This window comes from Phascolarctos cinereus, unplaced genomic scaffold, assembly GCF_003287225.1.
Source record: "Phascolarctos cinereus isolate Bilbo 61053 unplaced genomic scaffold, phaCin_HiC Scaffold_5;HRSCAF=322, whole genome shotgun sequence".
In the NCBI taxonomy this organism is placed as follows: domain Eukaryota; kingdom Metazoa; phylum Chordata; class Mammalia; order Diprotodontia; family Phascolarctidae; genus Phascolarctos; species Phascolarctos cinereus.
Genome location: NW_027555958.1, coordinates 371,626,707 through 371,654,363, shown reverse-complemented (window position 1 = coordinate 371,654,363; position 27,657 = coordinate 371,626,707). Strand labels below are relative to the sequence as shown.

Below are 27,657 nucleotides of genomic sequence, written 5' to 3'. Positions count from 1 at the left end.
GGAGCAAAAGCAAACAAACAAAAAAAAAAGTATAGTGGCTTGCAGAGGGTAGAGAGGTGAAAGCACTAAAAAGAAACACCTGGAATCACCTATGAAAAGGAAGAGGAACTACAGAGGGATTCATAGCACTACAGCCACCAAGCCCAGAACGCGGCTGGAGAGAATACGGGAAGCATGCAGGCTGGGTCCACCAAAAAATTCATGTTATCTAATTATATTAACTGTATGATTCTGGGCAAATCACTTAACCTTTCAGTGCCCCAGGTCACCTCTTTAAGCTGTAAAGTAGCTACTTATCTGCATTGGTAAAAGGAGTTGCCTCCTTTAGAAGTTCCCTGAAATCACAGAACCAACCCTAAATCGAATCTCACCTTCACCATTGATGCTACACAGCAGTTCTTTAGTCCTTTCCAAATGACTCTATGATGCTTCCATAACAGCTATTCCAAATCTGTTTCATCTCTCTTCAATCCCCCAATGCTACTTCCATACCTTTGTGTATGAATAACTTTGCTTTCTACTTTACTCAGAAAATTGAAATCATCCATTGTGAGATCCCCTCTCTTATTCTCCCCTGTACACATTTCAAAACATCTCTACATCTCCAGCTCTCCTTTCCTCAGTTTCTCTATTCCTCTCTATACTTGATCTCGTCTTCTCTAATTTTCTCCAGGAGCCTGCCCCATAAGTCAGCTTTTCTCTCACTCTGCTGTATGACTGGATGTTCCATGTAATTGGGAAAACAATTTTAAGGTGAAAAAAAAAAAGATTCTAACCCATAAACTGCATTGTCCATATCACCTATAAGTCTTGGGCAAGACAGAAAGAATAAATGGTATATGAAAATGAAACTTTCTTTTAGATAAGTTACTGGTACCCTGGTCTGATGTTCCTTCCATAGCACTAATGATTATAAGATTAACACCATACAACTTTTACCACGTGAAATAATTACTCAAAGGCTAATGTGATTAGGTTTTATCAGGTCTTGTTAAAATACACTAAGTCCTATCACTAGTAGGGAATGATTACAAGGGGCAATTCATGACTTAGAACCTGGCAAGGGACCTACTTTATACACACACACACACACACACACACACACCCCTCTGCAAATCTGCCCTATAAACAAGGTAGAAAGGCCCATCTCAGTATAAGTGGACAAATCTGGATGATCTGTGAACAGTGATCTAGAACAGATCTCTTTTAACTCAGCATTACAAGGAAAATGTTTCCCAGAAGCAGACTACTTCGTGAAATAGACAGCTAAATTCAAGGCAATGGAACAAGAAAATTTCCTGAATGGATATTAAGATGCTTGCCCTGTTTCCTTTTTTTTTTTTTTTTTTGGTCTTCCTGGTTATATTTACCATTTGTAAAGGTGCCTAGGCATCAGATTTAAGATAAAATTGGACATTTAAACCCAGGTCCTCCTTGTTCTAGTTCCATGTAAAATTACTGGTAATAAGGCCCCACAGAAAAATATCACCCTTGAAATCCAGGTCCCCACTTCTAAGTGTGGATATTTTTGCCAAACTACTATCCAAACAATAGCTACAGAAAACAATATACAACTATATTACTATAATATACAACAGGGAGGTAAAAGCTGTCACTGGCTCTCAAGTAAAAATATTGAGCATTAAGGAAACTTGTAGAATTCCAGAGAAAGTAGAGCAACTTACAGATTTAATAGGCCATATAACCAGTCTCCCATCTCCACCCCTTTTGATATATCAGAAGTATCATTAAATCCGAACTACTCCATGTCTATATTCGTTAAGTTTTTCTTTGTGCTGGTGCAGAGGTCTTTAGACTTCATGCTATGAATCTTATATGCTATAGGAGTTAACATATGCTATAAATATTATTATCATCTGTTGAGCAAGGATGGATTTGCTTTCTCTACATATTCCAGCAAGGAGGAGAAGGGGATCTGCCTAAAGAGTTCAACATGAATGCAAAATGGAACCCACTGGAAAACTCATCTTTTCAAAAGACTTATTTCGAAGATGGAAATAATATTGTCCAGCAATGCTTCTGCTATCCTCTATTTGGAAAAGTGGGTTTCCCAGTTTCATGGAGTCCACAAATGTGATAAGTATATCATTTATGCCTTCATTGAGGTCATTGATAAAAATCTTGAACAAACTGCAATCAAAAACAGATCCCAGGAAGATTTGTACAGACGAATGCAAAGTGAGCAGAACCAGGAGAACAATGTATTCTATGACATCAGTGTAAAATGACCAATTTTGAAAGCCTTAAGCACTCTGATCAATACAATCAAACCTGATTCCAGAGGACCCGAGATAAACACTACTCCCTGCCTCCTGACAGAGAGAAGATTGACTAATGCAGAATGAAACTAAGGTCAATATAGGGATTTGTTTGCTTGACTGTTTTTTATTACAAGAGTTTTGTTTTTCTTTTTTTTTTTCCAGTGCTGAGGGTGTAGAAAAGGGAAAAATTAATGTTTAGCAACTGAAAAAAAATAAAACTTAAATAATAAAATAAAAATAAAAAGCTCTACTAGAGCTTCCCCTTTACATTGATACCCTGCTACCTAAAAAAAAAAAAAAAGAAAAAAAACATTTCAAAACATTGTGAATCTGAGCAAATCAAGTAACTCATGCAATGGTTTGTACAATTTGTTGACTAGCTGCCTCACTTTTCTCTCTGGAACATGCTTTCATAGGGTACATAGCTTTAGAGCTAGAAGGGAATTTGGAAGATATCTAGTCCTCATTTTACAGATGAAAAACTAAGGAACAGAGAAGTTAAATAATTTGCCCAGGCTCATTTACAGTTAGTAAATTGTAGGTGGGATGTGATCCTCAGTCTTCTTAATCCTAAGTCCAATATTATATCCATTGTGCCATGCTGCTCAGTGTCTGAGGCCAGATTTGAACCCAGGTGACTCCAGGCCTGGCACTGTATCCGCTGTGCCACCTAGATGCCCTATACTTAAAATGTAGACCTCAACCAAATATATAATGTAATAATAATTATAATGTATATAATTATATATAAAGGTAGATAGATATAAATATATCTATATCTAGACATATACACATACATATACATATGTATATACAGAGTTAAGGATGACACTGAGCTTCCCAAGGGACCTCAGCACCAGAAGGGACCTCAGTGTCCATCCCATCCACACAAGCCCTAGCAAATGATTCCCATCTCAGATGAGAAGTTATAGAGTCACTCCTTGAAGATACTAAATGAAGGGCATCTGCAACCTCCTAAGGTAACCCATTCCTCTTTTGGACCACTCATCATTAAGTTCTTTATTATATAGAAACAAAATCTGCTACTCTACAGCATCTTGGCCCTCAAAAAAAGGTCTTCTACATAACAGCCCTTGAACTACTTGAATTTGCATTTTAAACCACCTATGAGATTACTAATGCAAGTATTATTATCCCTGTTTTTACAAATGAAGAAACAGACTCATATACACATACTATTTACATAATACATATAAAACCATATATTTGAAAAGAAATGGACTAAGGAGCACAGGCATCCTGCCAGAGTTGACTCAGTACGTGCTTCAAACTCCCTGGCCTAGGAGAGCCACCAAAATAATCAGTTAACCACTCATCAAGCATTTATTAAGTCCTTAATGTGTGCCAGGCACTGTGCCAAGTCCTGGGAGAACAAACAGTCCCTGCCCTCCAGAAGGTTACATTCTAATGAGGTAAACAATACGTACACAGTAAGTATATATAAGACATATACAGAAGAAGATGCAAAGTAGCTAACCTTGGATTGGAAAATCTTAGCCATAAAGAAGACCAAGAAAGGCTAGTATTTGAATTGAATCTTGAAGGAAGTCAGAGATTCTAAAAGGCCATGAATATTGCTCTTTCCAGGCATGGGGAACAGCCAGCTAGTGCACAAAGACAGAAATGAAAATGTGAAGTGCAAAGAACAGCAAGGAGGCCAGTATGGTTTTATCAGAGTACATGGAGGGCAGTAAAGTTTATAAGATGTAAAGGTAAGGAGGGGCCAGGGTGTGAACAGCTTTAAAGGCCAAACAGATGGCTGCATTGTTGATCCTACAGATAATAGGGAGGTACTGGAGTTTATTGAGTAGGAGGACAAATGAAATGGTCAGATCTACGATGGTGAGGAAAACCACTTTGGCAGCTTTGTGGAGAATGAATTGGAATAAGGAAAGAGTTGAGGGAAGAAGCCCAATTTCAAGACTATTGCAATCATTCAGGCAAAAGTAATGAGGGCCTGAACTAGGGGTGGTGTCTTAGCATGAGGAGAGAAGGTGACCCATACAAGAGATGTTGAAAAGCAACAACACTTAACAATGATTAAACACATTGGGTCACTGAGAATGAAGAGTGTTTATATGTGTGTGTGTGTGTGTGTGTGTGTGTGTGTGTGTATAATATACATACATACACACGCACATACACACATGTGTATGTGTATGTGTATATAGTTGGGCTCAACATTTATGGGGCCAGGCCTGACTACAACCCTCCCTCTATTCTTTCTGACTGACTGACCATTAGTACCTCAGGTCTATGGATCCAGTCGGGATGTGAGTGGATTCAAATGAATCCTGGTGCCCTGAACAGCCAGGTATTAGGATGTTCTGCCTTGTTAAGGTGAGGAGGCTCAGAAATCTGTGACTATGCAACAAAGAGTGCTGTATTTTTCCCTGGTAAGTCTCCAGGTACTTTATATGGATCAAAGTTCAAAATCTGGCCCAGCTAACCGCCTTCTAGGTAAACATTAATTTACTAAACTAGCCAAATAATTTTTGATTACATCATACTCTCTTTCTGCAGCTTTGCATTTAAAAGCTGCTCCCAAAACATTCTCAGGAGAGCATGTCCCATAGAGCTCCCTGAGAAAGTCCTTACCTCATGGCTCTACTGAAAAAGTGCTTCCTCTCTGCGTTGGGACTCTTGTTGGCGTACTATTTCTACCCAGCCACTGATAGCTTCAGACCTGGTAAGTCCCAGAGGTGACTAGGACATGTGGGCAAAGGCAGGGTTCCTACTAGGTTGGTTCCTAAGTTCTGCAGAGGCTGGGACAGGGAAGTCTGAGAGGATGGGCAACAGTGAAATTGTTATGGTGGACATGTGCCCACAAGCTAGGGGCAGAATGAGGAGCAAAAGTGGTAAAAGATTTAAGTACTGGGCTTAGGGTTACCTCCCAGGCCTCCATTGAGAGCAGTGTAAAAGCATCAAAGAGAAGTGGAAATGACTCCCCAAAAGTAAAGCTGGGGACACACATGGGGACACTTGCTTTGTTTTTTTTTAACTTTACAAAGCCTAAAACTTTTCTCTTTTTTTACTTTTAACCTATATTTTTATTTTAAGCTCCAAATTTTCCCTTTCCCTCCATCCCCTCCCCTAATCATTGAGAAGGCAAGACATATGCTACCATATATATATATATATATATATATATATATATATATATATATATATATATATATATATATGCATATGTGTGTCTGTGTGTCTGTGTATACACAGTCATTCAAAACATACCTCCAAATTAGCCAGTGACTAAAGCCAGTGGTATTAGGGGTAGGAAAGTATGAGGTCTCAGGACTTCAGCTTGCAAGGTGGGCAAGAAGCAATGTCTTAGAACACTGGGAAAACTTTCTTTGGGTTAGCAAAGGAGAAAGAACCCAACCACAGATAGTTACTATGGGGATGGAGATTGCAACCAAAAAAATTAACATGATTTTCAGATTCCTCTGAACCTTGCCATCTTTGGGTTGAAAACCAACTTTGGACATCCTACATAAACATGCTTTCAGAGCTGCCAGTGGAATACTTTGTATCCTGGGAGACCACCAAATTTAGCTCATTTTAAAAGATGTCAAGAATTGATTGAGAGGATTCTGTCACAAAAGTCAAGGAGCCAGCCACTCTCTTCCCTATAGTCTTTGCTGAAAGAGGGTTAGAAGGTATATTCTCCTGAAAAGTTCCAGGTAAGGCCTTACAAGTTGGATGGAGACTTGGCGGGGAGAAGGGAACAGAGCCAGCAGTGGCTCAGCAGTGACTGATGCACAGACATAAAGAAGTCACAGAGTCAGAGAGGATCCTAGGAAGATGGCAGAGTAGGTCAGAAAACTTTCAACTCTCCAAATTTCCTCCACAGAAAAAGATAAAACATTGCCTCACAGCAGCAGAAATAAACACGGAGTAAAGCAGTTGTCCTCCTGAGACAGGCCTGCACAACCTGCCCCCTGCCAAAGAATTTTGGGAAGCTTATGAAAACTGTAGAGGAAAACATCCTTTACACTTTTCTGGGCTGCCAGAAATCCTTTGGTGTGTAGCCTGTAGGCCACAAGTTGTGCAGGTCTGTCCTAAAACAATTTGAGAAGCCTCCAGGAAAGACTCCACCTCCAGGAGCAGAGGTTCCACCTGAGTGGAATGCAAATACCTCCAGGTCACCAATCCTGCAGAATCCACAAACAACAAGCCATGTGAGCACCTGGGTTAAGAGGCAGCCTCAGTGGGGCAGCTAGGTGGCACAGTGGAGAGAGCACCAGCCCTGAAGTCAGGAGGACCTGAGTTCCAATCTGACCTCAGACCAAACCCTGACACTTACTAGCTGTATAACCCTGGGCAAGTCACTTAACCCCAACTGCCTCTAAAAATAAAAAAGAGAGGCAGCCTCAGCCTTAGAAACTTGCATTTTGCAGACAATTTGGGGGTCTGACCCCTGAGTACAAGAAGATTGAAGAACCTTCCACTGTTGAGGGATGCCAAGCACAACTGTGCTAACCAGATGTTTCCCAGGCTGTGACTGTGAGAAGAAGCTAGCATACACCTGGTGACTGCAATAGCAAAAGCACAGGGACACTGCTGGCTGTGGCCCCTTGCAGGAGAGCAAAGTTCCTGGTTTCAGTTCCAGAGCAGAAAGTACAACTGTAGTTTACAGCCACCAGAGGGACAACAGGGAGCAAGTTCATTTTGGGGACAGTGTGGCAGGGTCCACACCTATGGCTTAGGAGTGGACTGGAGAGCCCAAGGCTGGGCCCCAAGACAGACCAGAGATAACAGTAAGAAGGACCTGAAATGGGGTGGGGGGGGATCATTCCCCATATCTTGTGACAGACTACAACGTGATTGCACTAATAGCTGCTAAAAACAAAATAAAACGAAAAATAAATAAATAAAAATGACTTAGCACAGGAGAAAGAACCCAACCATAGTTATTATAGGGATAGAGAAGATCTGGGTTCAAATTTAGAGGAAGATAATGGAGCTAAAAAAAAAAAGCCACTCCTTTTTCAATGACCTTTTTCAAATGGTCCCAAGCACAAAAACAGTTCTTGGAAGAACTTAAAAAGGATTTTAAAAATCAAATAGGAGAAATTGAGGAAAAATTAGAAAAAAATAAGAATAATCTAAGAATTATGAAAAGAAAGTTAACCAACTTGAAATAGAGAATCGTAAACTTAACAAAGAAAATAATTCCTTGAAAACTAGAATTGGGCAAGGGGAAGCTAATGACATTCAAAGAACCAGAAAATCATTAAAAAAAAAATTGAAAGAATGAAAAAAATAGAAGAGAAAGTGAAATATCTCATCAGAAAAATAACTGATCTGGAGAACAGATAGAGGAGAAATAATATAAGAATAGTCAGACTACCCTGAAAATTACGATAAAAAAAGAATCTTGATATAATATTACAAGAAATTATGAAGGAAAATTGCCCTGAAGTTCTAGAACAAGAAGGCAAAGCAGAAATAGAAAAAATCCATCAACCAACGCCTGAAAGAAATCCCAGGAGGAAACCTTATAGTAATATCATAGCCAAATTTCCAAGCTCCCAGGTTAAGGAGAAAATATTGGAAGCAACAAGAAAAAAAATTTAAATATCATGGAGTTACAATAAGGATTACATAAGACCTAGCAGCTACTACATTGAAGGACCATGGGTCTTGGAATACTATATTCCATAGAGGAAAAGAGCTGGGGTTACAACCAAGGGTAACTTATCCAGCAAAGTTAAGTATAATCCTGAATGGAAAAAAAAAATGGACATTTAACAATTCAAAGGCTTCCAGGTTTTTGTGACAAAAAACCCAGAACTTAAGGGAAAATTAGACATATAACACCCAGGAGAAATATAAGGTAAACACTGAAGACAAATTATAAGGGACTCAATAAGGTCAAATGGTTTATTTTGTATATGTGAAAATAGCAGTATGATTGTCATTATTATTTCAGGAGTTTGAAAGAAAGTCTTGGGCTGAGCTGGGTATGACAGAGTGATTCTAAAAAAATGAAAACTATGTAGGGACAGATAAAAAGAAGTAATTATCTCATGCAAATGAGGCATGAAAGGAAAAACTGATACAGAAGAAGCTAATAAAGGGGAGGACAGGTAATGCTGGAACCTTATTCTCATCAGGAACGGGTTAAAGAAGGAAATTCATATGTATATATATATATATATATATATATATAATATATATATATATATATATATATGTATGTATATATTATAAAAGTCTTCTAACTTCAAAAAGAAATAAGAGGGTAAGGGTAGAGGGAGAGGATAAGGGAGGGCCTCTTACAGGGGTGGGTAGGTTAAGGAATAAAAGGGCAAGGTAGCAGGTAGAAATAAAGCAGAGGTGTGAGGACAGATAGGGTAAATAGGATGAGAAGGATAGTGAGGAAAAATAGGAAAGAGGAAAATAAGTAATTGTAGCTTAGAATGAGAATGGATCAAATTTACCCATAAAACAGAAATGGATAGCAGATTAAAAATCTGAATCTGACAATATACTGCTTTCAGGAAACATAAAAATGAGAGATACACACAAAGATAAATATAGGACAGGAGTAGAATTTATTATGTAAAAAAAGCAGGACAGTTTGGTGGCACAGTAGATAGAGCACCGGCCTTGGAGTCAGGAGGACCTGAGTTATTAGCTGTGTGACCCTGGGCAAGTCATTTAACCCCAATTGCCTCGCCAAAAAAAAAAGCAAAGGTAGTAATCATGATCTCAGATACAGTTAAAATTAAAATAGATTTAACCAAAAGTAAAAAACAGAGAAACTATATTATGTCAGCAACATTATTCAACATTGTTTTAGACCATTTAAAATACCGAGACAGTATAAAATACCTGAGTATTTACTTGCCAAAACAGACACAGGAACTATATGAACATAAACACAAAATACTTTTTTATACAAATAAACTCAGATCTAAAGAAGTGAAGTAATATTTATTGTTCATGGGTAGGTAAAGCCAATATAATTTTTAAAATTACAATTTTACCTAACTAATCTATTTATTTAATATCATCCCAATTAAATTACTAAAAAATTATTTTGCTGAGTTAAAAAAAGTAACAAAGCTCATCTGGAAGAGCAAAAGGTCAAGAACTTTAAAGAAACAGTAAAAAAAAGAAGTAAAGGAACAGATTCAGCAGTATCAAACCTTAAACTATATTATAAGGGAAAGAATTGTTGAAGTATAAAAAAGGAGTCAGAGTAAAGCCAAGAGCAGAGGTCAGGGGCAGGCCACAGGGAAGAAAATGCCCAAACTATGATAGGAAATACACAAACTATGAGGATAAAATATGAAGTGGACAATTATGATTACTTTAAAATTTTAAAAAATTACACAAAGTTAAATTGGGGGGGGGGAAATATTTGCAGTAAGTTTCCCTGATAAGGTCTAATATCTAAGACATATACTCTGAGCCCTTCATCTCTCTCACCTCTCTAGCAGGAGATATGCATAAGGTATAAGCTATTGGTCTATACTTAGTATCTGCTAGACTGCTTTCTAGTTTCCCCAACAGTTTTTGTTAAAAAAAAAAATGAGCTAGTCAAGATTATCCTAGTCAACCACATGACAGCCCATATTGGCTGCTTTGATGTGGATGGCTGTTATGACTCGCTCGAACCTGTTCTCCTACATATTAATCCTCAAGGTTGTTTGGCCTCCAGACTTTGTTTGTGATTGAAATGATTACTTTTTTTTTTTATTGCTGCTGAGGACCAACGGCCATTCTCAAACAAAAGAGACCCAGTGTCTCTTGTCTGTTCCCAGAGGATCATTCTCCTCTTTGCTTCTAGCTGAGGCTGCCAAGACTTCTTGGTATTAATAAATAGCTTGAATGTAAGCTTCTGAATGGAAACTCTACCATCCTTTAGCTTCAGCCTGAACTCTGAGATGCCAACTTTCCCTCCCTCCCTGCTTTACCTTCATCAAAAAACACTCACCAATATTATTTCTTTAGAAAAAAAATGAATTTTTGTCCCAATAACTGAGATCTCTGAATTTATCAAACACTAGGTCACTATGCCCATTTACTTCTGTGTATTATTTACCTGATCTTTTCCATTGATCAAACTTTCAATTTCTTACCCAGTACCAAATTGTTTTGATGATTACAGATTTAAGATATGCTATTGCTAGGCCTTCTTTCTATCCACTTTTTTTAATTAACTCTCTTAATATTTGCTCCTGCAGATACATTTTGTTACTATATTTTCTAGTTCTACAAAATAATCCTTTGGTAGTTTGATCAATAAGGCACTGAATAAGTAAACTAATTTAGGTAGCATTGTAATTTTTAGTATATTGGCTTGGTGTATCCATAATCAAGTAATATTTCTCCAATTAGTTAGATCTGTCTTCATTTGCATAAAGAATGTTTTATAATTGGGTTTACATAGTATATCTTGTCAAGTAGACTCACAAGAATTTTATGCTTTCTACAGTTATTTCAGACGGCATTTCTCTATCTCTTCCTGCCAAACTGTTGATAATATTCAGAAATGCTTATGATTTATAAGGGTTGATTTTATATACTGCAACTGTGTTGAAGTTTTTAATTGTTTCATTTGTTTTTAGTTGAATTTCTAGGGTTCTTTAGGTAAATTATGTAATCTGTAAAAAAAGCAATAATTGTGTTTCCTCTTTAACTATAATTACTCCCTAAACTTGTTTTTCTTGTCTTGTTAATATGGCTAGCATTTCAAGAACTGTATTGAAAATGGTGATAATGGACATCTTTGCTTTACCCCTGATCTTATTGGGAAAATTTCTAGTTAATGACCATTACAGATAATGCTTCCTCTTAGTTTTAGATAGATACTACTTATCATATTAAAGAAAGTTTCATTTATCCTATACTTTCTAGCATTTTTTAAAACAGGAATGGGTGTTGTATCTTTCAAGAACTTTTCCTATGCCTATTGATGTAATCATATAATTTTATTGTTCATGTTATTAATGTGGTCAAATGTGTTAAAAATAGATAAATTTTCCAAATATTGAACCAGCCCTGCATTCCTTCTATAAATTCAATCTGGTCATAGTTAATAATATTTGTGATCTCCTCTTTAATGTATTATTTAAATGTTTTTCATCAATATTATTTAATAAGCATTTATTAAGATATACCAACTATTGGGTAAGAAGAAAGGCAAAAACCACTTTCTGCCCTCAAGGAATTTTCAATTTTATGGGTAAGATAATATCTAAATAACTGTGTGCAAACAATCTATATGCGCAATAAATTGGAATAATCAGGGAAACAGAGGGAAGGAACTAGAATTAAAAGAAATGAGAAATTACTTCCTGGACAAAGTGGGATTTTTACCTAAGACTTGAAGGAAGCCAAGAAAGCAGGAAGCAGAGGTGAGGACGGAGAGCATTCCAGAAATGTGGCACAGTCAGTAAAAATGCCCAGAGTTGGCAGGTAGAGATTCTTGTTTGAAGGAGGCAAGTGCCAGTGTCCCTGGACAAGGCTTTACATGGTGCTGAGTGAGGTGGCATGTAAAGTATAAGAAAACTGGAAAGTTGAGGGGGTAGGTTATGAAGAATTTTGAATAGCAAACAGAGAATCTTATATTTGATCCTGGAGGGAATAGGGAGCTACTGGAGTTTATTAAGTATAGAGGTGACATGGTCAGACCTGCACTTTAGAAAAATCACTTTGGCAGCTGAGTGAAAGAAGGACTGGAATGGGGAGAGATTTGTGGCAGGTCAACCAAGAAACGGATTGCAATACTGTTGGCGTGAGGTGATAAGAGCCTACATCAGGGTGGTGGCAGTATCAGAGGAGAGAAGGGAGTATATTTGAGAGTTGTTACAAAGATGAAATCAACAATATGAGATATGAGAATATGAGATGGAGGATATGAGAATAAGAGATAGACAGGAGTCAAAAATAGGTATGTGCAAGTAGAAGTCTATGTGGAAAGATCTATATGAACTAATGCCAAGTGAAGCAAGCAGAGCCAAGTAAATAATACACACAATAACTACAACAATGTAAATGGAAAGACTAATCACACACCAAAAAATCAAAAGTGAATTAACAAAATTGTGAATATCAAGCATGACTTGAATAAAGAGATATGAGAGGAGACTCTTAACCCACTCCTTTGTGAAGATAGGAGAGCCACAGTTGTTACATATTGCACATGCTTTTGGACTTTTTCCTCTTTAAAAATATTGTTGCATAGGATGGCTCTCTGACAGTGGGAAGGAGAGGAATACTGGAGATTATGATGACATTTTTAAATCAATAAAAACTTATTTTTTAAAATCTGGGCAATTTCTATTTTTCAAATATTCCTCCATTTCATTTAGACTTTTGGCTTTATTAGTATATTATTAGGTAAATAGCTCCCAATCAATTATTTTCCCTCTTTTTCCATCATTGGTTATATATTCACCCTTTTTTTTTCATTCCTTATACTGGTGATTTGGTTTTCTTCATTCTTTTTAAAATAAAGTTAGTTCATGTCTTGTCTGTTTTGCTGTGCCTTTTCCCCCAAAATACCAGTTCCTGATTTATTAATTGGTTTTTTTTGGTTTATAATTTTGTCCATTTTTTCTTTGATTTTCAGAATTTCTATTTTATATTACTTGGGTGGTTTTAATTTGTTGGTTTTCTGCATGCCCAATTCACTACACTATTTTTTCTGTTTTATTCCTTGATTAATGTGTTTTAGTGCTACAAATTTTCCCTATGTACTGTTTGAATTGCATCTCAAAAATTTTAGCATGTTGTCTCATTGTTGTCATTATGAAATAACTAAAATCATTGATTATTCCTATAATTTATCCTTTGACCCATCCATTCTTTGAGATTGAGTTGTTTAGTTTCCAATTAATTTTTAATATTTTATTCAAGCCCTCTATTAAATATAATTTTATTACATCATTGTCCACGAAATATACATTTAATATTTAATATTTCTACTGTACTACATTCGTTCATGAGGTTTTTATACCCTAATACATGATTAATTTTTGTGAAAGTGCCACGTATAACTGAGAAACAGGTGTACTTCTTTCTATTCCTATTCAATATCCTCCAGAGGTCTATCATAGCCAATGTTTCTAAAATTCTATTCAGGTCCTTCACTGCTTTTTTGTATTGTTTCTTTTTATTAGATTTATGTAGGACTGAGAGGAGTAAATTGAAGTCTCTCACTACTAGAATTCTACTATCTATTTCCCCCTATAACTCACCTATGCTTTCCTTTAAGAATTTATATGCCGAAATGGAGGAGAAAAGGCAGCAATTCACCTGAGCTCTCCCCCAAAAACGCTCTGAACACTTTTAAATAATGCCATAAAACAATCCTGAAGCAGTAGATCCCACAAAAGGAGGGAGTGAAATAATTTTCCAGCCAAAGACAATTTAGAAGGTCAGCAAGAAAGGTCTGTCACATCTGGGTGAAAGTAGAACACAATGCACTACCCAATAAGGGGGCAGTGGAAGCTAAGGAAAGAAGAGAAGGAAATTTTGAAAAAACATTCATACATGTTTCATCTGTTGTGTAACAGAGTTAAAGTCATAGTGCTTACATTATTTTCCAAATAAACACACAAAATGCAAGTTATAACCTATCAGTGATCAAATCCACCAACAGGTCTTAACAAGCAAGTATTGGCAGGCCAGCATGTCACGCATGTCAGGAAGTCTAGCATGCATCAGCAGGAATATGTGCATGTAATGATATAATATCATATGGTTAGATGATGCAATATTGCATCATCAAAATTTCACAGTTTCATAAAAACCACAATTTTACAATAAATCATTAAATTTAAGGTGCTATTTTTTAAAAAAATATTTTTAAATGATGCAATTTTAAAAAAAACCATCAAACAGTTAAAGAAAATAGATTTCCAGGGGAGAACTGAGTAATTTTTTTTAAAGGGGGCAATAGGCCAAATAAGTTTTTTAACCTCTGTTCTACATTAAAGGCTCAGAAGGCTCAGAATGTGATATTCTGGAGGGCAAAGGAGCTGGGATTAAAACCAAGAATCACCTACCCAGCAAAACTGAGTATAATCCTTAAGGGGAAAAAATGTATATTCAGTGAAATAGAGGACTTTCAAGCATTCCTGATAAAAAGACCAGAGCTGAACAGAAAATTTGACTTTCAAATATAAGACTCAAAAGAAGCATAAAAAGGTAAACAGGAAAGGGAAATCACAAGGGACTCAATAAAGTTAAACTGTTTGCATTCCTGCACGGAAAGATGATACTTGTAAGTCACAAGACCTTTCTCATTATTAGGGTAGTTAGAAGGAATATATATAGACAGAGGGCACAGGTATGAGTTGAATATGAAGGGATGATAACCAAAAAAATAAAATTAAGGTGTCAGAGAGGATGCACTGGGAGAAAGGGAAAGAGAGAGGTAGAATGTATCTCACATAAAAGAGGCAAGAATAAAAGCTTTTACAATGGAGTGGAAGATGGGGGAAATGAGGGGGAGTGAGTTTTCAGATGAAGTAATCAAAGCTATCTATAGCCATATGAAAAAATGCTCTAACTCACTATTGATTGGAGAAATGCAAATTAAAACAATTCTGAGGTACTAACCTTATACCTATTAGATTGGCTAATAGGACAGAAAAAGAAAATAACAAATGTTAGAGGAGAAGTGGGAAAAATGAGACCCTAATGCACTATCAGAAGAGCTGTGAACTGATCCAATTATTCTGTAGAGCAATTTGGAACTATGCCCAAAAGGCTATAAAATCATGTATAACCTTTGATCCAGCAATATCACTACTAGGTCTATATTCCAAAAGAGTTAAAAAATAAAAAGGAAAATGACCTATATGTACAAAAATATATATAGCAGCTCTTATCTGATGGCAAAGAATTAGAAATTGAGGGGATGTCTAACAACTGGGGAATGGCTTAACAAATTACGGTATGTGATTATGATGGAATACTATTGTGCTGTAAGAAATGATGAGCAGGATGCTCTCAGAAAAACCTGGAAGAACTTACATGAACTGATGTAAAGTGAAATGTACTGGGTACAAAGTAATAGCAATATCATAAGATGATTAACTGTGAATGATTTAGCTATTCTCAGTAATATAGTGATCCAAGTCAACTCTGAAGGACTTAGGATGAAAAATATTATCAGTCCCCAAAGAAAGAACTGAAGGTATCTGATATAGAATGAAGCATATTTTTTTACTTTGTTTTTCTTGAGCATTTTTTTGGTCTATGTTTTCTTTCACAACATGACTAATATGGAGATGTTTTGGATGACTACACATGTGTAACCTATATCAAACTGCTTGCTTTCTCAATGGTGGGGGGGGGGAGTGGGAGAAAGGGAGAAAGAGAGACAGTTTCTAAAACAAATATTAAAAAATGTTTTTACATGTATTTGGGGGGGAAATAAAATACTAAATAAGTTTTTAAAAATTTTTAGATGCCATGCCATTTGGTACATTTGTTTCATGTTTATATTAATTTGTTGCATATTGTACCTTTCAGCAAAATGTAATTTACCTTTTTATCTCTTTTAACTGTTTTTGCTGTTCTTTTGACTGAGAACATAATTACTACCCCTGTCTTTTTTTCACTTCAGCTCCAGCATAATAGACTCTGTTCTAGCCCCATATATATAATCATTCTGTTTCAAGTGTGTTTCTTGTAAATAACATATTGTTAGATTTTATTTTCTAAACCATTCTACTATCCTCTTTTATTTTATGGATGAGTTCATTCCAATCACATTCAGTTATGGTAGTTAAATTGTGTTCCCCATCTCCACCCCCATCCTATTCTCTTATACTTTTCCTTTTCTTTTTTTCCCACATTCTCTTCAGGAGTTTGTTTTTCTTCGAACCCTCCTTTAGTTTACCCTTCCTCTTATCCTCCCTTTTCCCTACTGTTTCCTTATTGGGTAAAATGTATTTTTGTACCCAACTGTGTACATTTAACTATTCTTCACTCCTCTATTTCTTTTTTCTCTTTTTTGGGGGTGGGGTGGGGCTGGGCAATGGGGTTAAGTGATTTACCCAGGGTCACACAGCTAGTAAGTGTTATGTACCTAAGGTCAAATTTGAACTCAGGTCCTCCTGAATCCAGGGCCAGTGCTGTATCCACTGTGCCACCTAGCTGCCTCTCCTCTGACTATTTCAAAAGAGAATTAGATTTAAGCCTTACCCATTTACACACACACAAACACACACACACACACATACACACACTCCTTTTGATATAAACTTCTACTTGCACACACCAATTATGTGAAATAATTTGCTCCATTCTTCCTCTCTCTTCCCTTTCCTCACCCAAAGTGTATTCTTCTTTCCATCCCTTTCCATTCTTCTTTTAAGATGATCAAAACATAGCAGAATCACTCTCTGTCTGATTAGTCGCCATTTATGATCCCTAATGATGGGGTAATACATTTATCATCTCTCTATTTTAGGATGTAAACAGCCTAACCTTGTTTATTCCCTTATTACTGCCCACTCATTTTTGCCCTTTTATTCTTCTCTTGACCCCTGTGTGTATATTTCAAAGTTTGTACTCACCTCTGGCCTTTTTATCAGAAATACTTGGCAGTCCTCTCTCTCATTAAAAATCCATTTCTCCACCTGTTGGATTATACTGTTTTTTAAAAGGAGGTTATTTTTGGCTGTAAGGCTATATTTTCTGCCTTCTGGAGTACCATATTCCAAGCTCTCCATTCTTTGATGTTGTGGCTGCTGAATTGTGTGTGACTAGTTGTGGCTCTTCAGAACTTGACTTTTTTTTTTCTTTCAGTCTGCTTGCAGTATTTTTTCCTTGACCTGAAAGCTCTGGATTTTCACTATAATATTCCTGGGAGTTTTCATTTGTTCCCCCAGAAGGGAACAGTGAACAGTGAACAGTAGAAGTGAACATTTTTATTCTGGCTTCTGCTCCTAAGAGATCTGAGTAGTTTTCTTTTATGATTCTTTGAAATGTGATATCTAGCTCTTTCTTTAGTCATGCATTCAGGTAGTCCAGCAATTTTAAAATTACCTGTCCTCAATCTGATTTCCAGGTCTGTTGTTTTTCCTACAAGATGTCTTATATTTTCTTCTATTTTTTCAGTCTTTTTGTTTTAATATTTCTCATTGCCTCATGGATTATAACTTTAACTTCTTTTTAATCAACTTTAACTTTCAGGAAGTTATTTTCTTGGGCAAGCTTTGCACTCTTGTTCCAAGTTACTGATTCTCTTTCCAAATCTTTCTTCTATAGCTCTCATTTCTTTTCCCATTTTTTTCCTCCAGTATTTTCATATTGTTTTCATCAACATTTCTAGCTTTCTGTTTTTTAAAACTCTTGTTTTATCTCCTCCAGCAAATTTGATTAGATTTGTGCACATTCTGTGATTTTTTTTAAGACTTTACTTTTAAATATTTTGAAGTCATTCTCTTTTGGGGGGTTCTTGTCTTGAATATCCCTGGTACTATAATATCTTTTTATGGTAGGATTCTCTTTGTTTTTTGGTTTGCTCATTCTTCCAGCGTATTTCCTGATTTCAGTCCTTATATCAGGAGCAAGTATCTGCACACTACTGGGGATAATGTCTGAACTGAGCTTTTGTCTTCTTGGATCCTTCTGCTGCTTTTGGAAATTAATTAAAAAGTGCTTTATTCTGGAATCTCAGGGGCAGCTCAGGCTGGGAACTTACAAGCTTTCAGTGCTCCAAAAGTGGTGTGGTTCAGGTAAAGTCTGCTCCCTGCCCTCTTCGTCTGAGCTCTGCAAACTCCTGCTGCTGGCTTTGGCCATTATCAACAAGCTACTCCTCTATAGTCTTCAGCCTGGCCTGGAGACACCATTCAGGTCCTAGATTCAAAGCCATACAGCTATTTGCTTCTGAACTTATTCCTAGTTCAGCACACAGCCTCCAATTATCTACTTCTCACTCTGGAACACGATCCATAAGTAGAGAGCTTCTCCTCAGTCTTCTCTGTATCTGTTAACCAGAACTCAGTAGTGAGTAAAAGAGCTGCCAATTGGCACCTGTTCTCACATCCTACACAAGGTCTAGGTGCCGCTGGATCAGTCTGGAATCTCTTCTTTCCATGGCACAAATCCTCCATCCTCTTTTCATTTTCTGTATGCTGTAATGTTCCACCGTCTGAGTGCTGGGTAAGAGCAGTGTGGAATTCCAGATTGAGTTAGAAATGATAAAGGTTGGGGCAGCTAGGTGGCACAGGGGATAGAGCACCTGCCTTGGAATCAGGAGGACCCAAGTTCAAATCCAGCCACAAACACTTAACACTTAGTAGCTGTGTAACCTTGGGCAAGTCACTTAGCCCCAATTGCCTAGCCAAAAAAAAAAAAAAGAAAGAAAGAAATGATAAAGTCTCACTAATCAGAAAACTAAGTCCTCAGTAAAGTTGGTGAAGTGCTAAGTATGAAGTGGAGGAGCATGGCATGAGGATGGCACCATGGGGTTTAAATTGGGCTAAAAATGGTGCAGGCTCGCTAATCCAAAGCCCAGATCCCCAAGTGAGCAAGTTAAGTGATAGATAGGAAGTAAAACCTGGAGTACAGAAACACAGTGTGAAAAAGGCCCAGGAGTATATGGCTATGTGTGTATGGATCTGGGTCTTCAGAGAATCTTTAATAGAGATATTTACTCTAATTTAGAATTTGTTGAAATAAACTGAATTGAGTCTAGCTTTGAAGTTGTAAACCCTGAAATATAACCAATAAAACTACTACAACTGATTTTTGTTTCTAGGATAAGATACGTGAGATTATTTCTGCCAATAATGTTCCTTGTTGCCATCTTGGGCTTTCTAGAGATGCTCCAAGGGAAAAGGGTAATTGTCACTGGTGCCAGCACAGGCATTGGAGAACAAATAGCCTATCACCTAGCACGGATGGGAGCCCACTTGGTGGTGACAGCACGGACTGAGGCAAAGCTGAAGAAAGTAAGAAGCATCAGAAAACTTCTACACTCATAGACGTACATGGTCATTCACCCAACACACATATATATTCACAAAATAACATATACAATATATAATATATATGTGTTCTATGCTAAACCCTCAAACACATTAAATAGTGAATAATGTCGACGCACAATTATTTATTCAGAATTAATTTACCAACAAAAATATACATTCACAACTTCCTTACTTCCCTGATTGAATGATAAACTCTTAAAAGGCAAGACTTTGTCCTAACTTTCCTCTGTAATCAACTCATTCCTCTAAAATGGCACTATGCACCCTATGGTAAAATCCTAATAAAGATCTAAAGAAATTAATAATTAATAAATCAATCAGTATGCATTTACTATGCACCTATTACATGCTAGGCACTGGGAATACAAAGTCAAAAACCAAAACAACCCCTGCCCTGAAGGAGCTTACATTCTAATGCTACATACATACAAAGTAAATACAAGTGATTTCAGAGGGTTGGTCCTAGGCACTAGTGGTTGGGAAAATCAGGGAGGTTGGAGGTACGTGAGTTGGGCTTTGAAGGAAGCTAAAGAGGCAGAATTTATGATAATTTGCCACTGCAGGTCATCTCTGAATGTTTGAAACTAGGAGCAGCCTCAGCACACTTCATCCCTGGAACCATGGAGGACTTAGTTTTTGCAGAGCAAGTAGTCACTAAGGCAGGAAAGCTGATGGGTAAGGTTGAACCCTGCTCTTCTTCTTCTGGGGAACTCCCTAGATCTATACAGGGGATGGCTAAAAAGTCAAGAAAAGGCTCTGAATTTAAATGGTTTCTCTTGCCTGACCCTTACAGGGGGATTGGACATGCTCATCCTCAACCATATAGCACCTGTAAATTTGAGGTTTTTTAATGGTGATGTTGCCAGCATTCGCAAAGTAATGGATATCAACTTCTTTAGTTATATAACCATGACATCAGCTGCCCTACCCATGCTGAAAGTCACCAATGGAAGCATCGTGGTGGTCTCCTCAATAGCAGGTAAGTGAGGAATGATAGAGAGGAGAGTGAAAGACAGGAAAGGACCCTAGTTGATCTGATTTTACTAGAAACTACTTCCCTAAATTCAGTGTAATAGAATCTGTGGGGAGAGGGAAAGTGTCAATTCATCTATGTTTATTTTTAAGCAGGATTGATTAACAAAGAGGCAATATGACATGCCTGGTGGAGGTACCAGTATATGGCCTGGTGAGTGAATTCTGTAGGGGGAATGGATGAAGAGAAAGAGGGAGCTACCAAGGGAAAGTACTGAATCAAAAATTTTGATTTGGTGAAAGCTGATGATCTGTTGGGAACAGCCATAAAGAAAGGTTGGAAAGAACATATGGGGAGCAGCTCAGAGCTGACCAGAGGCTAAGTGCCCAGGAAACAGTGGGACTAGTCCAGGAAGATATCAGTGAATGACAGATTGGACATCCTTTCTGGATATATGAGGACCATTTGAGATTTATTCTTCTCTGGCAATAATCTTAAGTGAGGCTTAGAAATGCCAGAAAGCCTTGTGATATTAATGCCTTGAATAACTAGGATTGCAGAGAGGGAAAAGCTTCACCTGAACTTGGGTATCCAAAACAGAAAAGAAAGGGGGAAATCCCGCCAGGCAGTGAAGTAAGGAGTAGCTAGAAGTGTCTGATTGCAGTATGTGTGGTGCTGAGTACAGCAAACTGAATTGATCAAGAAGTCAAGTCCACAAGTCAACAAACACCTGCTGGGTGCCAGGCCTTGTGCTAAACAGTGGGGATACAAAAAAAGGGAGAGGGAAAAAAAAACAGCCAGCCTCTGTTCTCAAGGAGCTCACAGTCTAGTAGGGAAGATTTTACACACACACACATTATGTATGTATATGTATGTACATATGTGTATGTATATGTACATATGTGTATTACGTATGTATATGTTCACATACATATACATGTACAAATATATACAAACATAACTGGAGATATCAACAGAGGGAAGGCTTTAAAGGAGATTGGGGGGAAAGTTATCATTATTCAGCATTCAATTCAGTCAGTCAGTAAACATTTATTAAGTACCTACTGTGCGCCTGGCACTATGCTAAGTGCTAAAGATACAAAAGGAGTTAAAAAACAGTTCCTGCCCTCAAGGAGCTCACAATCTAATCAGCTAGACAATAAGCAAATAAATATGCACAAACAAGCTCTATACAAGATAAAAAGGAAATAATTAAAAGAGGGAAGATACTAGAATTAAGAGGGGTTGGGGGAGGCCTCCTATTAAAAAAAACCAGATGTTTAGTTGGAACTTAAAGGAAGTAAGGGAAGTCAAGAATTCAATAAAGATTTATTAAGAATGTACTAGGGGATTCAAAGGCAAAAAAGGAACAGCCCTCATCAGTAGATGATAGATAGATAGATGGATAGATAGATGGATAGATAGATAGATAGATAGATAGATAGATAGATAGATAGATAGATAGGTGCAGATTCCCCTCCCCCCCACCACTCACTCCAGAGTTAGTTCCCACTTCCTTAGAAACTACTTTGTATTATAGACAAACTCTAGGGTTGAGGAATGGGGGAAAATCAGGAAAAACCTCTTGGAGGAGTTGGAATTGGAACTGAGATTTAAGGCTGAATAAAGATTCCAAAAGGCAAAGGAGAGAAGATAGAGCATTCCTGGTGTGGGGAATAAGAGCCCTTGCCATGGCATGGAGGCTGGAAATGGAAGGTCATCTGTGGAAAACTTAGAGGTTATGAGAAAAAGTAGTGTGAAATCATAATAATGCCTCACATTCATGTTTTATATACAAATTTACTTTCACTAAAGTCTTTCCCAGACATTATTTCATTCAATCCTCAAAAGATACCTTCAGGAAGTTATTATTTTACAGAAAAGACAAAAGAATTAATAACCTGCCTAAGATTATATATAGCTCCTTAAGTGGTATGAATAGAACTCAAACTCTACTTTTCAGAATTTCTTTTCTATTTTTATTTCTATCTTTTTTATTTGTCATGCTCAATTTTTCTTCTCTGGCAGTAATTTCTTCTTCTAGACTGAAAACTTCACACTGAGAAATGGTGGGTGGCACAGGAGGGAACTGGTCTTGGAGTAAGAAAGACCTAGGTTCAGGTTCCCATACTGACATACTGGGGGACCTTAAGCAAGTCTTTTAATCTCACTCTTTCAGAAGAAAATTTCTTCAATGGAAGTTCCCTACACCAACAAAATCAGCATTTGAAACCAAAAATAAATATTTAGCTGCTCCCTTGGGTACCTTTAAAGCTTCAAGTTTGTCATGGCAAAAATGTGTGTGTGTGTGTGTGTGTGTGTGTGTGTGTGTGTGTGTGTGTGTACATGCAATTTCTCTTTTCTATTGATTTTTTAAAAACTGTTATATATCTGGAGGGACTAGAAAGAAGAGATGATGGTATTTTCCAGGCAGAAATGGGGGTTTATGGTAGCAGAGGCAAGATGGTAGAGTGGTAGGAACTAGTGAGACAAGTTCTTCTTCACAAGTATCCTTTGTACCAGGGCTTCTTAAACTTTTTCCACTCATGACCACTTTTCATCTGAGAAATTTTTGCAAGACCCCAGGCATATAGGTATATGAAATAGATATACAAATCAAACATATACTAATAATAAATCACAAAGAAATTTATTTTAAAACAATTCTTTGGTATACATATAACTTTACCATTTATTAAAGAAAAAGGCAAATTTGCATACTAATGAGATGAATGTACTTGTTTATTTTTACATAAAGAATTAAATTTTGGCAGAATATTTGACACTGCAGGACATAGATCATCTTCAACATTTTTCAGTTGATAGATATTTTGATTTTATAATGGTCAATGCTGAGAACTCTGCTTTGCAAAAAATACATAGTACAAAATGGCAGAAGTATGTTTAGGGCCATTTCAGAAATTGTTGGAAAGTCAAAATTCATTTAACAATTTTGTATGTACAGTAGAAACACTGCAATTCATAACATACAGTAGTCTCAAATCTGAGCTCAGGTGTTTCTGGCTGTGTTCGTTGGCCTTACATGGCATGATAGCATGCACAGTGCAAAGTGTGCATGTTGTGCATTCAGAACCAAGGCTACAGTGAAGTTGCATGATGCAACAGGGACAAGAGCTGCTAGAAACACCTCAGATTCATTACACACTTGATTTTTAATTAATTTTTGGTCATTGCATGTTCAGAAACCTTTTACTTCTGCCAAATTTTTTTCAACCTTCACATTTTTGCAAACCCCCCCATATGGGGTCATAACCCACAATTTAAGAAGTGCTGCTTTTACTAACCTAGAAAATGCATCAGACTCAGTCGTGAAGGAGAAATAAAGAAAAAGTTACTGTGCGTTATTTGTCCAGCCCAGCTTGGCATAGGGAAACAGACAGGGATGTCTGTGGACACTGGAAACAAGGTCTGGCCAGGAGCACACAGATGGTGGAACTCTGTTGCCTAGGGAGAAGCTGCGGGGTATTGCTACAGGGATGGGTACAGGCTGGCAGCTTTGTTGCCCGCTACCTAGTTATGGGTCACAGACTCAACTTGTGTACAAATTGGCACACCTAGGTAGAGAGGCCTTAGGCAGTGTGCTGAGAAAGGAGGAAGTTCAGTTTGGGAGAAGAGGAATCTCTGAGGGAGGAATACTCCCTACCCAGATCTGGAGTCAAGAAGTGCAAATGAAGCCTCAGGCACTTACTAGCGGTATAACCTTGGGCAAGTCACTTAACCCTGTTTGCTTCAGTTTCCTTATTTCTAAAATGAGAAGGAAATGGCAAACCACTCCACTATATTCAGCAAGAAAACCCCAAATGGTATCATAAAGAGTCAAACACTACTGAAACACCTCAACAATAGCAGAGATTCAGGAAGGGCTTGGTCCCAAGCAAAACAAACTCTGAGGACGCACAAAAATATTTATAGCTCTTTGAGGTGGCAAAGAATGGGGATCTGAGAAGGGGCCCATAAATTAAGGAACAGATGAGCAAAGTATGGCATATAGATACTATAGAAAGGGGCAGCTAGGTGGTACAGTGGACAGAGTACTAGCCCTGAAGTCAGGAGGACCTGAGTTCAAATCCTCAGACCAAACACTTGACACTTAGTAGCTGCATGACCCTGGGCAAGTCACTTAACCCCATTGCCTCAAAATAAATAAATAAATGCTATGGAAAATTATTGCGCTGATCTTTTATCAGCATAATGACCAGCTACAATTCCAGAGGATTAATAATGAAATATGCTATCCATATCATGATAGAGAGATGAAGCACTCAGTGAAGAATGAGACAATTTTTTTGGACCCAGGCAATGTGGATATTGGTTTTGACTGACTATACATGTTTGTAACAGGTTTGGTTTTTCTTGTGTTCTCCCTTTGGGGCAGGAGGGGAAAGATGAGAAGACAGATTTTAGATGATTAAAACAGAAAATTTAAAAAAAAAAAGAAATGGGGGTGGACGGAAACAAACAATTCCTCAACTCCACATCTCATTCTCTCCAACCACATGGCCATGTTCTCTGATTAGGCAAGTTGAATCATTCACCCAACAGAAATGGAAAAGCAAATTTCCTCTCTCTTTAGTGACTGTGTGCACCTGTTTCACAGCTTGTTAATTTCTTAGTAATAAACATTTTCACTCTTCAGACCTGGAAACTGAGTAGAATAAAACAAAAAAGAAAGACAGACATACATATATATGTGTGTGTGTGTGTGTGTGTGTGTGTGTGTGTGTGTGTGTGTGTGTGTGTGTGTGTGTAAAAGGAAGAATTACAGAGTGTTGTCTGTCTCATTATAGGTGCTTAACAAATTCTAGTTGACTGGCTGACTGAATTAGTCTGGATGCTAAACAAAGCTCATTTAAACCAGGGGTGGGGAACTCGTGACCTGGAGGCCACATGTGGCCCTCTAGGTCCTCCAGTGTGGCCCTTTGACTGAATCCAAACTTCACAGAACAAATTTATTTTGCTTCAGTCAATTCAAAGGGACAAATTCAAAGGGCTCAGTCAAAGGGCTACACTGGAGAACCTAGAGGGCCACATGTGACCTTGAGACTGCAGGTTTCCCACCCCTGAACTCTGGCTTGACCCTGCTTCCAGGTGTGGCTGAATCTTCAACCCACTCTAAAACCTATTTCTGTATGTGAAGGGATTAAACTTGTTCTGCTTGCCTTGAGAGGGCAAAACTAAAAGTAATGGATGGGTATTATATAGAGGTTGGATTTTTAAGGGGAAACTGCAGAATGACCAGAGCTATTCAAAAGTAGAACAAACTGGGGGAATATAACAGGACCCTTCTCCCTAGGGATCTCCAAGCAGAGGGGAGGAGGACAGGTCAGTGATATTATTGAGGGAATTTCTGGTCAAAAATTACCTAGGCTAGATGGCCTTTGATGGCCCTTCCATCTCTGAGATTCTGGAATTAAGCTTTCCCCAAATGACACAACTGGTTGAGAAGACAGATGAAATCAGCTGTTTCAGGGGTAAGAGGTATATAGTCCTCAATCATCCATTTCTGCTTGCTGTCTAGGGAAACTAATTACACCACTTATTGCTGACTACTCGGCAGCCAAGTTTGCTCTAGATGGATTCTATTCTTCACTGCAAAAAGAATTACAACTAATGAACGTCAACATATCCATCACACTCTGCATCCTTGGCTTCATAAACACAGGTGAGACCAGCACTGGGCGGTAAAACAGACAACAGGGAAACACCAGAAACGTTACAGCTTCTGGTAGTGACCTTATGTTATGCAGGATACACCTCTGATTCTGCTAACCCACCTTTTCATGTCTCTCCCTCTTCAGATTCAGCTGTAAAATCTCTTTCTGGGATTGTGGAAAATATAACTCCATCTCCAAAGGAGGAATGTGCAGTAGAGATCATTAAAGGGGGAGCTTTGCGTCAGAAAGTAATAGCTTACCCATCCTCTATCTATATCTCAATGTGGAATCCAATTCGAACAATACAGGAATATTTTATATTATTAACATACAACATAGATAACATTACAAGAAATCAACAGTTCTCTTAGCACTGGGAGCTTGGATAGGCACTTAGCCAGGACTGTAAGACTGTTTCATTGTTTTTCATAGAAGCAAAATCTCCAACAATATAGAAAGATAAATTCTGGACCTTTCGCAATGCCTCAGAGACATGAGACTAAGGGCATTGGCTGTGGTTAACCATCTAATGATGTGGCAGAAACAATGTGGCATGGCAGACAGAGAGATAGCTTCAGAGGCAGGAAGCCTTCAGGTCAAATCCTAATGTATACTGGCTGTGTGACTCTTGGCAAATCACTTACATTTTTCAGCACTCCGGCACCTCTCCAAGATTAAAAATTTCACAACAGCTAGTGAAGGGAGTACCTCATACAAGAGTTCTCCACACTGATGAAATCACAAATCAAGACCAAAAAAAAACCAAAACAAAACCCTAAACTAATACTCTCTCACGAAACAGAATTTTTGAGGTCACCAGCACCCTTTTTCTTCAGATTTCATCATGGTTCAGACTAAAAGTTTGGAAGTAAATCATCAGGGTAGAAGGAGAAGGGGAGGGAATAAACAAAGATTTTGCCAATAAAAAAATTTTCCAAAAACTGTGTTTCTTTTTTGTATCCCAGAGCCCCTTCAAATGTAAGTCCCTAAAAGCTCCATGGTACTAGGCATAAGCATTTGGGTCAGCATTTATTCAAAACCACTGATGTTTCTTTTTTATCAGAAAAAAAAAACACTAATTCATCGCAAATGGCAGTTAAACAGCATCACAAAATGACTAATAAAGAAAATCCCCTCAAATTCATTGGGGCACACTCAACTGCAGATTCCCACACCGGCAAGTGAAGAGGAGAAAATGCACAGAGAACACACATGGTGAAGGAACATATCGTTATGGTTTCATCCCATCTGAAACTTCCTTTTGCCTCCAAAATTGCTACTTGCTTCATACACTCAGCTGCTAATGTCATCTGCTACTTTGGACATAATCTGCTGGGCTTATTTGTGGTTTGTCCTTTGTTCCCAAAGAAAACCATGACATCAGGGAGATGATGCCATGACTTCCAGTTTATTTTGATTTGAGTGAGAGAGGGCTGTGCAAAGTCACTAGCCTCACTTTCTCCTCCAGAGCCATATCGGTCCAGTGGCCAGATCTCGATAAGGATGACTGGAGATGGCTCAGCATGCACTGGGAGGCCTTGGCCCTCTTAAGCTAAGGTTTTTCCAGGTTCTCACTTTGAGTGAGTCAATGGCCATTCAGTGAATAGGCCTCTTTAAGATGTGAGTCAAGGGATGGCCCCTTTAATAATAAAAAAAAAATCAAACAGGGAGGGGAAGACCCTCAGGGTTGCTGGCCAAAATAGAAACAGTTACTATTTACATTCACTTTGAGCCAG

The 27,657-nt window shown here is 37.8% G+C and overlaps 1 protein-coding gene across 4 annotated transcripts; it reads left to right on the top strand.

The window, feature by feature from the left end:
* Positions 1–4,838: 4,838 nt before the first annotated feature.
* Positions 4,839–26,393, top strand: HSD11B1 (hydroxysteroid 11-beta dehydrogenase 1). 4 transcript variants are annotated; one of them, XM_021007773.2, is made up of 7 exons: positions 4,904–4,992; positions 5,744–5,986; positions 19,104–19,234; positions 19,837–19,948; positions 20,067–20,252; positions 25,786–25,929; positions 26,066–26,393. In XM_021007773.2, the coding sequence occupies exons 3-7, from the start codon at positions 19,106–19,108 to the stop codon at positions 26,290–26,292; spliced, it is 798 nt and encodes a 265-aa protein (XP_020863432.1). In that variant the 5' UTR covers positions 4,904–4,992; positions 5,744–5,986; positions 19,104–19,105; the 3' UTR covers positions 26,293–26,393. The 4 variants fall into 4 exon arrangements, with proteins under 4 accessions (XP_020863429.1, XP_020863432.1, XP_020863430.1 ...); XM_021007771.2 differs by having other exon boundaries at positions 19,042–19,234; XM_021007770.2 differs by lacking the exon at positions 5,744–5,986 and having other exon boundaries at positions 4,839–4,992.
* Positions 26,394–27,657: the final 1,264 nt, after the last annotated feature.

Coding starts and splice junctions, on each gene's coding strand:
- HSD11B1 (XM_021007770.2), top strand. CDS start 4,905: ATGGCTCTACTGAAAAAGTGCTTCCTCTCTGCGTTGGGACTCTTGTTG. Junction 4,993..19,103: donor CACTGATAGCTTCAGACCTG/GTAAGTCCCAGA, acceptor TGGGCTTTCTAG/AGATGCTCCAAGGGAAAAGG. Junction 19,235..19,836: donor CTGAGGCAAAGCTGAAGAAA/GTAAGAAGCATC, acceptor TTGCCACTGCAG/GTCATCTCTGAATGTTTGAA.